The sequence below is a fragment of the Malus domestica genome, chromosome 07, assembly GCF_042453785.1.
Source record: "Malus domestica chromosome 07, GDT2T_hap1".
Taxonomy (NCBI): domain Eukaryota; kingdom Viridiplantae; phylum Streptophyta; class Magnoliopsida; order Rosales; family Rosaceae; genus Malus; species Malus domestica.
This window is the reverse complement of record NC_091667.1, coordinates 25,348,635-25,361,935: the sequence shown is the minus strand read 5'-3', so window position 1 is coordinate 25,361,935 and position 13,301 is coordinate 25,348,635. Positions and strand designations below refer to the sequence as shown.

At 36.6% G+C, this 13,301-nt stretch overlaps 1 protein-coding gene across 2 annotated transcripts; it reads right to left on the bottom strand.

Annotated features, from left to right (window-relative positions):
- Positions 1-7,996: 7,996 nt before the first annotated feature.
- On the bottom strand, positions 7,997-12,828 carry LOC103440663 (mRNA-decapping enzyme subunit 2-like). 2 transcript variants are annotated; one of them, XM_008379353.4, is made up of 9 exons: positions 12,679-12,828; positions 11,793-11,902; positions 11,348-11,499; positions 10,461-10,588; positions 10,109-10,204; positions 9,317-9,469; positions 8,919-9,022; positions 8,764-8,831; positions 7,997-8,439 (listed from the first exon to the last, which is right to left on the bottom strand). In XM_008379353.4, exons 2-9 carry the CDS (start codon positions 11,870-11,872, stop codon positions 8,246-8,248), a joined length of 975 nt encoding a protein of 324 aa, XP_008377575.1. In that variant the 5' UTR covers positions 11,873-11,902; positions 12,679-12,828; the 3' UTR covers positions 7,997-8,245. The 2 variants fall into 2 exon arrangements, with proteins under 2 accessions (XP_008377575.1, XP_008377576.3); XM_008379354.4 differs by having other exon boundaries at positions 11,221-11,499; positions 12,679-12,811.
- Positions 12,829-13,301: the final 473 nt, after the last annotated feature.

Below are 13,301 nucleotides of genomic sequence, written 5' to 3'. Positions count from 1 at the left end.
TAGATGATTTGAGACGTCACACTGAACAAGATGCTTGCATACTAGACAAGATTCAGGAAGTCCTACATCCTTCTGACTCTACATCATTGAATTCCTTGAAGTTTAATGTTGAGAATGGGTTTCTAAGATACAAAGGGAGAATTGTTTTGAGTCCTATGAGTTCATGGCGATAGAAAGTCTTCGAAGAACATCACAGCAGTCATGTTGCTGGTCATGCTGGATTTTTGAAGACATATAAGAGGCTTTCTCGGTCTTTTTATTGGATTGGCATGAAAAACGACATTAAGGACAGGGTTGCCAACTATCAGATATGCCAACAACACAAGTACGAGACCTTAGCTCCTGCATGATTGCTGCAGCCCTTGCCTATTCCTTCACGTGTCTGGATTGACATATCCATGGATTTCATTATTGGTTTACCTCCATGTCGAGGAAAAACTTTCATTCGGGTAGTTGTGGATCGCTTATCCAAATATGCCCATTTTTTACCCCTATCTCATTCCTTATACTGCAACTTCAGTGGCAACTTTATTTGTGGAGCATATTTTTAAACTTCATGACATGCCTGCATCTATTATCTGTGATAGAGACCTGGTTTTTATGAGCAAGTTCTGGAAAGAATTTTTTTCATTGCACAAATCCTCACTACGTTTCAGTTCCGGTTATCACCCACAAACTGATGGCCAAACGATGGTGGTAAACCGGTGTTTGGAAACTTACTTGCAGTGTTTTTGTAGTCTTCAACCCAAAAAATGGACCCTTTGGTTACCGTGGGCAAAGTGGAGCTTTAATACAGCCTACCACTCTGCTACTAAACTCTGCCCTTATGAAGTGGTGTATGGTCAGCCACCATCTGAGATTCCCGTGTATGAAGCTGGTACTACTAAATTGGAAATGGTGGATCGATGTTTGTTGGAAAGAAATCGCGTTTTATCTCTCTTGAAGGCCAATTTAGCAGCAACACAAAATCGAATGACAGTACAAGCTAATAAGCATTGAACTGAAATGGTTTATGAGGTGGGTGACTTAGTCTATCTGAGGCTGGTACCTTATTAGCATATGTCATTGGCCTCTCACCCATTTCACAAGTTGCAGCCTTGGTTTTTATGGTCATTTTGAAATGTTAGCACGGGTGGGTTCTGTTGCTTATAGGTTGAAACTCCCAGACAACTCTAAGCTTCATCCAGTGTTCCATGTTTCTTGTCTTAAGAAACATTTAAGGGTTGCTATTCAACCTACGATTCAACTACATGTGCTAACTGATGATGGTATTTTACAAGATGTTCTTGTGGCTATTTTGGACAGACGAATGGTGAAGAAGGGTACAACTGCAATTACAGAAATGTTGGTACATTGGCAAAATCATACTTCAGAAGAAGCTACATGGGAGACTTACTCAGACTTGAAGCTGCGTTTTCTAGGAGTTGCTCAACTTTAATACATTGTATTTTGCAAATTTTTCTGTTTTTCAAGTCTTGTATACAAGCCTTGTTTTGAAGGGGGGTATTGATAGGATCCTATGTGATAACTGAATTGGTTGATAAGTGAGCATTGTATTAGTGCTGACTAGGACAGATATGTGTGGTTAAAAGGATAAGGTTGCTAGTAGTAAGCTTACGGAGGAAGCTAACTAGCTACTATATTAGGAAGGGTTATAAACGGAAAAAGGGTTGGTGTTGTATTTGTTGTTAATTGCAATAGAAAATTACTCGTTACTGCTACACAGAAGTCAAGATGCAAAGTTAGGGTTCTATCAGAAGTCCACTCATTTGAAGCATGATATCACATATTCTAGTATGAAAGTTTCGCTCACGTTTAATGAATTCAAAGTTATTCAACTTGTTTTATGTTATACCTTGTATGGGACACCCTTTTGTTGCACAAACATATTTTAACATCACAACTGCATACAACATGCTAATTGTTTACATAACAAATGTCTTTTTTCCTATTGCTATTTGCTACTGGGAAATGCTTATTAATATGTTAAATTGCAAATTGTACATTTTTTTCTTAAAAACCAAACAGAAACCATTTGAAACCGCACCAAACCGAACCAAACGGTTTGATTTCATTTCGGTTTAGCTTCAAAACTGCACTGAACCGAACCGCAAAAAATTTCAGTTTCGATTTTGGTTTCACTCAAAACCGTACCGAACCAAACTATGTTCACCTCTAATCCCATGTTACCACAAATCGCAAACCCTAACGAAATATAAAATGGCTAGAAAAAAAACGAATTATAAAATGGTGATGATGTTTTTTTTCTTCTTCTGAACAAACGATATTATCTTACATAAGGGAGATGAGATATGTTTAGCCTTACAATATGCTAGCAATAATGTGGTTTAAATTTGCTTTTGGCGATAACCGAATCTAAGACCTCTCACTTATAAGTGAAAAGAAATATCACTATACCGTAATACTAAGTAAAAGTGATGACGTTTTTACATGTATTAATTAAATAAAAATGTGCAAAATGATGAGAGCCAGACTTTTTTTGCCTCACAAATTATTAGTTATTAGTCCACCCATGATCCCTGATGTCCGTGACATGTCCTGATTAATTAGTGGACAGTTTGAAGTGGATTTGCAAAACGAACCAGAAGACAGATAAGCATACAGAGTGGGTCGGCCAGCGAAGCAAATATTGATTCCTCAACCTCCAAGCACATGACATTCCCCTAAGGTTTATGTCACAACTGCTGATTTTAACAACCGATTCATGATCATATGACCTTTCATTTTATAGATGCGAATCTCAACCCTATCATGTTTTAACACTAATTAGTACATTATTTCATAGAGGCTAAGGTCCAATGTATGGTAGAAAAATGTGTTTTCACAACTCTACGATGTCTGACGTCTGTTCATTCAAGGTTGTTATGTAGAATTTTTCACGCGATACGTCTCATGTCCTTTAAGGAATCGCCGGAACTCAGTATTGATCTTCATCTTGAAGAATGTACTTGGATGTTGTCTTTTGTTGCATTGTTTTTGCGCGTGCGCGCACACACACACACTTATATATATATATATATATATATATATATATATATATATATATATATATATATGTAAAAGACAATATTATCTATATTAAAAAGCAAATGAATGGACTTAGCCTCATAATGAACTAACAATAATTTGGCTTAAATTCGCATTTGACGATAATTGAACTTAAGACCTCTTACTTACAAGTGAATAGTAGATCGTAATGCTAAATGGCACATTACTTTTGTATATTGACTTGTTCTTTAAAACAATAAAATTCTCAAATTCCATAACCAAATATCTTTCCGATCAAAGAATGGAAAACAACTTAACATACATTAATGTGACCATCACAAACATAAATTATTATTATTTTTTAAATCGAACTTCGAAACTCCTTGTCATAACAGAAAATCAAACAACTGCATAATTGTAAAAGAAAATTACTGATATGACTATTTCAACATTTATGTGAAGCTACGTACGTATCGTTTTTCTAATAAATGGAATGTACAGGGCACAAAAATCACGTTTATGATGTGACCTTGATTGAATATGATCAACCGACCATTACCGTCGACGACCGCCCCTGTTTACTGGGCAACGATCAGCCGCATGCCACGTATGAGGACCCACTGGTACTCCAATCATCCTGTGCATTGATTAACCTCACCAGATGGTGAGACTGTGAGAGAACCCGTTACCACGTGTCCAGACATATCCCATCAGCCGTCGATTGTTTACTTTAAATTGTTACCTCTCGGAATTGGACGGTTGATTTTGTTAATAAAAGAGTTCGAATTGATTTCTGGGCCGTTCGATTTTCATTTCACTTCGCACTGGAATGCACGAAAAGAAATAATATTATCAGTTGATTTTTGTTCGGCATGGAGGAAAGTACTTTTTAAACTGTTATTTTCTTAAATAATTAAACAGAAAAACCAACGATAAGGGTAAAATAAAAAGTAAAGTAAATAGTATCAGGATTGACTTTTTAATGTAAAAATATAGTTTTTCGTTAAAATAAACAGTGCCGGAAATTTTCGTTAAAGTTTTCTAATTAAAAAAAGTGCCCTTAAATGCATGCACCTTCAAGTGTTAGGGTAAATGAATTACTGGTCAAGTGTAGCAGGTAGCGACTAGTGGTTTTAACAAATGAACAACTATTGACGCTTTAAAAATATAATTGTGCATTCTTCGAGTATTTGTTTACAAGAATGTGTTATTCACACATATTTTTTTACTTCTCACACACCTTTTTAATTTTGATCGTCGGATCGGATGAATTGAAGAAGATCAAATCACAATAATTAACAAGAGGTATGGAAAAAGTAAAAAAATGTGTGTGAATAGCACACCCCTTGTTTAAAATAAAATAAAAATTAGAGTACACAATCAGTTTTTTAAAATGTCAATAACAATTTTCTTTTGTAATGCATTATTATCTAGGGAACTTTCATGAAAATGGCTTAATAAAAAAAAACTATGCTATAACTTTATTTAATAAAAAGACTTAAATTTTAATGAAAAACTCTTAAATTTTAATAAAAATAACAAAAAATAAATAAATTTTAATGAAAAAGACATCATTTTAATATTAAAATAAAATAAAAACTAATGTGCGGATCTGCACGCCTCTTACACACATTGTTTATGAAACTTACTACACTATTTATAAAACTTACTACACTGTTTATGAAACTTAATGGTACTACACTGTTTTATGAAACTTACTATACTATTTATGAAACTTATTACACTATTTATGAAACTTAACTGTACGACATTGTTTATGAAACTTTCTACATTGTTTATAAAACTTAACAATACTACACTGTTTATGAAATTTAACGGTAGATACTTGTCCCAGATTTTCAAGTTCTTTCACCGTAATGAAATAAAAAGATTTAAAAAAAATAGAGATCAACGTCCACGCCGTTAAAGTCATGCATGACTAATAGCTCAATACCATTACTAGAAAAATGGATGATGAGTCCAACGATGTTGCCTCACCACTACCCCTAACCATCCCAACCCACACCTTTCCTCCTAACCATACCGCCCCATATGTGGTTCTGAATCGAACGGAACCCACTTCAATTTGAAATTTTAATTTTAGAGGAATAAAATATGCTTGGATTATGACAAATGGTTATGCAACTGAAAGATTGGTTGGGTGCTCTTTGCACTTGCCTTTAGTTAGGCTTTTTTTGTTTTTTGTTTTTTTTTTCTTTCTCTTGTCCTTATCATTAAATAAAGTTATATGATGATTTTTGGTTAAAACTCAAAATTTTGAAGTTCTTTTCATTAGTTTACCAAAGGTGACTAGGTGGGCTAATCCTCACAATGGCTTACCCATAATAATTTGGTTCTACTTCACCTTTGGTGAAAATCGAACCTAAAACCTGTCACTTATAAATAAAATAAAATAAAATACTAGAGGCAGCAAGTGGCAACTAGTTCACCGATATTGTAAGTAAGAGGTTTTAGGTTCGATTCTCGCCAAAGGCGAATTTGAACCACATTATGCTATAGCCCATTGTGATGCTAAACTCACCCCTCTTATTATAGATAATATTGTTTGTTAAAAAAAAAAAATCCTTACAAGCAACAAGGAATAAAGTATGCATTTACACCATGATTAGGAGATATTGAAGCCAACATGTTGGAGATATTGAGTGATCATGGAACAACAACAACATTTAAGTCTTATTTCACTAAGTAGGGTCGGTTGTATGAATCTTAGAAAGAGAAGGAAGAGAGTGTCACACAGTCGACAACTGGCACTCTGTTTTTCATGTCGAATCCCTGTAATAATTGAATGATAGATGGAGAATTGGAAAAAATTGCAACACAAAAACAAAGTGCCTTCTCTTTTTTTTTTTTTTTTTTTTTTTGAAAGAACAAAGTGCCTTCTTAAGAAAGCAAAGCAAAGCGGGCATTTTTTTTTCAAGATCATCAATGGATCCACTAATTGTACATCCCCCTATACAACACAAAGTCCAAAAAGACTGCACACTTGATGCATGGTAGTGGGGCATCATGACTACGTTTTGATATGCATGATGTAAAGGGTAATACTAACACTATGTTTTGTTCCACTAAGTAGTGAAGCAACAATTCTGACCACTTACAAGAAATTCTAGGTCTTTTATCTTGTGATGACCAAAGAAATAGTAAGAGCTTTCTTGGCAGTGTCATCATTAGACACTCGTATTAGAGAGATTACATATCAAATTTCATATTTTTTAATTTCCGGACACAACTTCATAAATAATATGTGCTTATCTGTAATCATGTGATAAAATTGAGAGATAAACCCATTGGAGTTATGGGGTCAATCTATGGAAGTCTAGTTTTGTCTCTCTCATTACGTCATTGCAACGAGAGACATAAATTCACAAGTGCTACACCTTACAAGTCTCACCCTATGGAAGTTTCTAAGCAATAATCACTTTTGAAGGGGGTGACCCATGTGCCATTTGTGTCCATCTCTCATTGTGTGACCGTGGTGAGAGATGCAAACATAATGTTTTAAGGCCGTCCTATAGAAGTTTCTCTCCTTAATTTCGATAATCAAATCATATAACGGCATGTTTGAGGATGTGCCGGGTCCATTATGTAGATGATGACATTGGTATAGACTCTGCAGTCAATTCAACATAACAAGCCGATCAAACCAAACAAAAGTGAAAGAGAAAAAAATGAAATCTTCCACAAATCGAGTGTGATGGAAATGTCAAGAACTTGGTCCTAAACTGAAAGGCAAAAACCAAAGCCGAAAATGAAATGCAGCGAACAGGAAGAGCACGAGCCACATGCCCAGCACCGCCACAATTATAAAAGCAGATAGACAGAAAAGAAAAGAATCCACATTCAAAAAGTAGTCCAGGGAGAATGTATGCCACAAGTAACCGTGGCCAGAGTCCTTTTAGCACCTCACGGGTCGCAATCACAAACAACACACAAAAGAAAGCTCATATTTCAAACATATACCGACATGCATGCAAAATCTACAGCCTATATAAGAATCCTCACAATTGTCGGCACCTTCCTTATCGAAAATTTTAGGATGCTTCGGAGTATTAGAAATTGCGTGTGTATTATTTTTTTTGGACAAGGAGGAATTTTATAACAAAGTCCAAACGGACACGTACAAAGACAACAGCCTCTTAAATGAGGTGGGTACAAAATAGATGCCACTTATGCATTCATCGCATGAGTAAAGATTCTCAATTATACCTAAAGCAAAAAAAATATGTGGCTCGGCCCAAAAGCCAGAGTCCACCCGAATAGGCCCAACCGTGACCCCTCTGAAAAATCTAATAACCCTAAAACGAAGATCACCCGCAGCAACATTTTGTCCCATGCTCTTAAGGTACCGTAGAAAATCCATCTTCATCGGAGTATAAATTTCCATATGTAAGAATTTCAGAACAATGTTTTTAGTGGTGTGAGTTTAATAGCTACGAGAGTCGTTCTAAAAACAATCAAACTCATGCGGCTCATATATTACACAAAAACAAACCCACCCTACTGAACACAAATTTTCCGGCATAGTGTGAGTTTGGTTTCAATTTATAGAAATCCAACTCAAAATTTCCGACCTACCATGAAAGGCCTAACAAAAACGCTAACATGGGCATTTTTTTCTTTCCATCTAATAAAAGGTCGTACCCAGTGCACAAGGCTCCCGCTTTACGCAGGGTCTGGAAGAGATGAATGTCGGCTAGCCTTACCCCCATTTATGGAGAGGCTGCTCCCAAGTCTCGAACCCGAAACCTACCGCTCATGGACGAAGGCACTTGCCATCGCACCAAGTGCGACCTCTAATAGCTATTGTAATTCAGGTCATTATCAAATGTCAAAACAAGCATCCTCCGTGCACAGAATCGCAAACGATGACATGAAAAACATATTGAAGGGACCGGAATTCACAAATGAATATTTCTAGAGAACAAGCCACAAGACCAATCTATCATAACGAAGAACACAAATCATGTTGCTGTAGAATCTAACGTTCTCATTCACCATATCCGCCTCCAAGTTTCCAAACCAACATGAACTCAAAATATATCCTTTGCCATAGGTGGGTTTCTATACAGAATATACACAAACCCACAACTGAGAATCTAACACCAACAACGATGTACACCTGACACGAGGGCAACTCTGTACTATTCGGGAATACAAGTGAAATGGGGATATTAACCGGGCTATGCAAACTCGAACCACTTTACAAGAAGGCAAGTTACATTGAAGAACGGAAACCAGCATCAATTGCTTGCAAGATTGGAGCAACATCAAACCTGAAGTTTCTGAAACTCTCACCTGGTCCTGTCTCAGAAGGACGAACCTCGGGCTCAGGTTTAGTTGATTGGCTCTCCACTATCATGGGGCTACTACTCCCTATCGAGCTGCTTTTCGCATTCCACACGCTGATTCCTAAGAAGAATGAAAAGCAGAGCTCATTAGAGAAGCAGAAAAGAAATTTACACACAAATGGGTCTTTTATAAAGATCAAATACAACTCGACATCCATATGGGTGCTAAACTATGATTAAATTTGTATACCACAATATACCGGCAGTTTTGTATTTTCATGGGTAAAAGAACCAACATCTGTTGGCCAACTATTCGCATTCATAATGCCTGATTTCTCCAAGTTTGTAAGATTCATCTTTCTTTTTCCTTTTCCTTTATCTCATAACTACAACATAAACCTGAAGCTTATAGGCTACCGAAAAATTTCAAAGGAAGGGGAAGAACCTTTGAGAGGCATATCAGGTCTTGGAGCAACCGGGGACTGATGTGATAAAATCCATGATCTCAATGTTCTGTTAGAAGACATTGATCCTATCAGACATTATAAAAAGTTGGAAGAATTGAGAAAGTAATTAAAGTTATAAACCAAAATAACTTACGCCAGAAAAGGGGACACCATGTAAAGCTTGAGGCCGGTGACACCACGAGATATCACATTATCACTGGCAGGCTGAAGATCATCCAGCCGGTGCCATGCGATTTCCTGCCAACAAATACAAAAGCTGTGCACTTAACCAATGATATTGTGCTGGAAAAAAGGGACATATATTCTATCAAGTGATAATGAAGACATTAAATAAAAATATAGAGGTCACCTAGCAAAGAAAAAACCACAAATTAAGTACGTCATTAAGAGATAACTCTGAAACTTTACCAAAGTATCCTACATTGAAAACTACAAGTGGTTTTCCTTCAGAATAAATTTCACTAAAGAAACGTAAAACAGTGTAAAAACAAAAAATGAAGAAAAAACGTGGATGCATTAAGATTCACATACACTGATCTCCTTTTTGGTGAGTGGTGCAAAGGCAGTATCCTCTCTCACACCAGCAATAATGTAGAGCCGCACCCTTTGTTGTCCAAATATAACTTCAATATACTCATCCTTGTCGAGAAGCTTTGTAACATCAAAACCTGTTTCTTCCTGGACCTGCATTCACCACAAAGAACCAGGTCATTTATAACAGAAGGGGGACCACAAGAACTGTCTAGGTTGTGTGTGCCTTCAGAGGGAAAATATGACACCTACTGGTGTTAAGCATTGTACTGTAAACCTAGTAAAATGCAATTTCCCACAGGATGATGCCATAAAACCAGACTAATTTCTCAACCCTTTTCCTAACTCTATCACATTGACCGGGTCCAAAAGCATCAAAAGTCCTGCTACATGTCGGAGAGTAGGGAAAAAGTTGAGTTCTGAAACATTTCCTTCCATACACGCTCCTAACGTGTCACAAAAATATAGGGCAAGAACACTGTTATGGAATGGATATGAATTCTAAAATCATAGCGCATGTAGTTGATCTTGTCAGCTCTGCCTAACAGCAGCAAATTTTATTACCTCAAAAAGATGAACATACATACATCATGGAAATAAAATGTCAGATTGAAAATACACACCACCCACCCTCTGCCCTCACAACACATTCACAGCTGCAAAGAGACAGCGATATAGTTTTAACAGTATTGTCAATTTCACTGGTCCAAGGCTGTGAAACCTCGCTGTAAATACCCGGGGAAAATATTGATCTGGATAAAAAAAGAAAACACCATATGATAAAAATCTTACTTCTCTGATGGCACATGCATGGTCTTCTTCATCTTTGTTCTTTTTGCCACGAGGGAAACTCCAACTTGATCCTTTCCATCCCTTCACGAGCAAGCACTGCAGTTGGACGAATGTAAATTAGTACAAGAAAAACAATCGAACTGCTAAGTTAAAGCTCTAATAGTTGACCAATAACTTCACCTAATACAGAAGGTTGTGCACGGACATAACAAAAACTTATGATATCGACCAGTCATCAAGTTTAAAAAATACCAAATGGTTTACAACATAAGAAAAATAGCTTTTAAAAAGTCGTTCATGTTAAGAAAAGGTTGAACTTGGGAGTTCTAGAATCATTCACAGAAATCCTCACCCTTTCAAAGGTTTCATCCAAAATGATCGCGCCAGTTACAGGAACCTTGACCTTATAAGAAGTGAAGTCCTTGAATATGTCATCTATATGGGCAACATAAGGTTTAAGAACATCACAGCTGTTAAACACTGCAACACATTAAGGAAAACAAGGATGTAAGGAAATTAAACAAAGGACAAACATGGAGCAGGGGAATGAGAAATTGGATCGGATAGACCATATGAGGTCAACATGACATAGTCAAGAACTTCAAGCTTTGCCAACCATACTGTCAGCAATGCTTTCAGATGGAAATTGGCAAACTCTCCATACATGCAGGAGCTGCAATAACCAATTTGGGCTATGCCATGCATGTGGAAACAATACAAATGATGTTAAAGGAAAGCAACCTGCTTTCCTACTAAGCTAGATATTGACGGTACACAGAGAGAGATAGAAAGAGAGAGAGAGAGAGAGAGAGAGAGAGAGAGAGAGAGAGAGAGAGAGCTCTCCATACATGCAGGAGCTGCAATAACCAATTTGGGCTATGCTATGCATGTGGAAACAATACAAATGATGTTAAGGGAAGGCAACCTGCTTTCCTACTAAGCTAGATATTGCTGGTACAGGAGGGAGAGAGAGAGAGAGAGAGAGAGAGAGAGAGAGAGAGAGAGAGAGAGAGAGAGAGAGAGATGGGGGACAGATATGTGTATACTGATTTCACCATGATGTATAAGAAACACGAAGATAATAAATTCAAGTCATTGTCTGCAAAGGATACATAAAGAAGTGAACTCCTTCAAAGAGAGAGAGAGAGAGATGGGGGACAGATATGCGTATACTGATTTCACCATGATGTATAAGAAACACGAAGATAATAAATTCAAGTCATTGTCTGCAAAGGATACATAAAGAAGTGAACTCCTTCAAATTGAAAGACTTCAGCGATGGATTTTTCTCCACTGAGTTGTCCTCATAAAACCAATGAGCATATTCCACGAGAAATAAAATCCTCTCAAATGATTGCAGGTCTTCTTTTGGCACATTTAGAACAAACCGGCTGCCAGTAAATGGTAAAAGAATAGATTCAGATGCACATCAAAGCAAGTTAACATAACATAGACAAACTGTTAGCAGGTGGAGGGAGAGAGGAAGACCAAACCAATTGGCAATTTGAATCTTGTTTTAATGAAATGATATTGAGATGCATAAAAGGAAAAGCTTTGTTGCAAGAAAATTGCACATTTCATCAGCCTTCTAAAATCAGTATAAATCATTTACTGCACCTAGGACTCATCACTAAGAAGAGAGAGGAGAACAATATTAATATGAAAAGAGCGAGTATTTACGGACCTGCACAGATCATCAAGGAGTTCTTGGGGAGGAAGGCCATTCTTCAGTGGAGCACTCGAAGACCGAGGGAGGCCAGACATGGCTTCCCTCTTTGCTTCTTGTTTTGATTCCTGACATATTTAAAAGCAAAACAAATGTAAATGTGAGTAGTTTAGGAAATGCTCCAACGTTCAAAATTCGCAACCTAGCTAAGCAAAGTAAAATGAAACTAAAAAGGAAAAGCCTTTAGTTCCATTACACATCGAACTGCATCTTCTAATTATAAGCATATAAGATTACGGATGTTGCAGCTACGATGATGGGCATTCTTCACCTTTAATATTTTTTGAAAAACAATGCTCTAACACACAAAAGTACACTTACAAGCTCTACAAATTATTCCCTTGAAATTTATCAAAATACCCATATTTAATTAACTTGTTTACTTGGGTTTAATCAATTTCTGCTTGGTTTTATAAAAGTACAATCATTTTCCCCGTAAATTACATTCATTTCATGCATTCACCAATACAATTACAGCCCAAATTGCAGAATTATAACACGTGTGACAAATTTTCTAGTGAAATAACAAACATACGTATTGTAGAAATATACAAATGAGACAAATAATACCCAGAGAGCCCTAGATTTCAGTACAATCAATCACCTCTGACTGTGACTAAGCCAAGCTGATAGAATTCAACAACAACCATGATTCAACGGATTATCTTTACCACCAAATCTAATAACCTCAAATCCAATCAACCTATAGGCAAAATTCTAAGAAATTTCTACAGCAGCCATCCCAGTGCTTTCCAACGTCATCGTTTGCAGTGGCCGAGATCTCGCGCCAGTAAATGATCAAAATTGCAGAGAAGAGAGAGAATTGAAGGGAGAGAGAAGATACCTTGTTGGTGAGTTTGGCAGAGGGAGTTGTGGATACAGTTGCAGAGTTTATTGGAGGGACTTTGCGAAGAAGAAGGAGGTGGATTTTGCAGAGCGGGACTCAGCCTCACTGCCTGTGCGAGTGCCGAGTGCCTAGTGGTGAAAAAACTACACTTTATATATAGGAGGTGGATTGTCCCATTTTCATATTATTCTCATCTCCTTCCAGTTACGTGGTTACGTTAAACTACGTCAATATTTTATATTAATTTTTTAAAAAATAATAAAATAAAAAGTAATAAAAATATAAAATATTAACATAGTTTAACCGTGATTACACAAAATAGGAGGGGATAAGAAAAGTATGGAAATGGAATGGTAGACAATCCACCTCCTTTTATATATCTGTCCATGTTATAAATAGACAAAAGTTAGAGAGAGTGGGTGCAAAATATCATAGTTTTTAGTTTCATGGCTCTAACACAAAAGGATTGTAGATAAAAGGGAAGGATACTAATATTATTGCTTTCAATTCTTTTATCTTTCAATTGATGTATCTTAATCACCTATGGAGTGCTCTATTTATAGAGCCTTCATGAAGGTTTACAGAAAATGAAAAGTCACACCAGTGACGAATTAAACAAC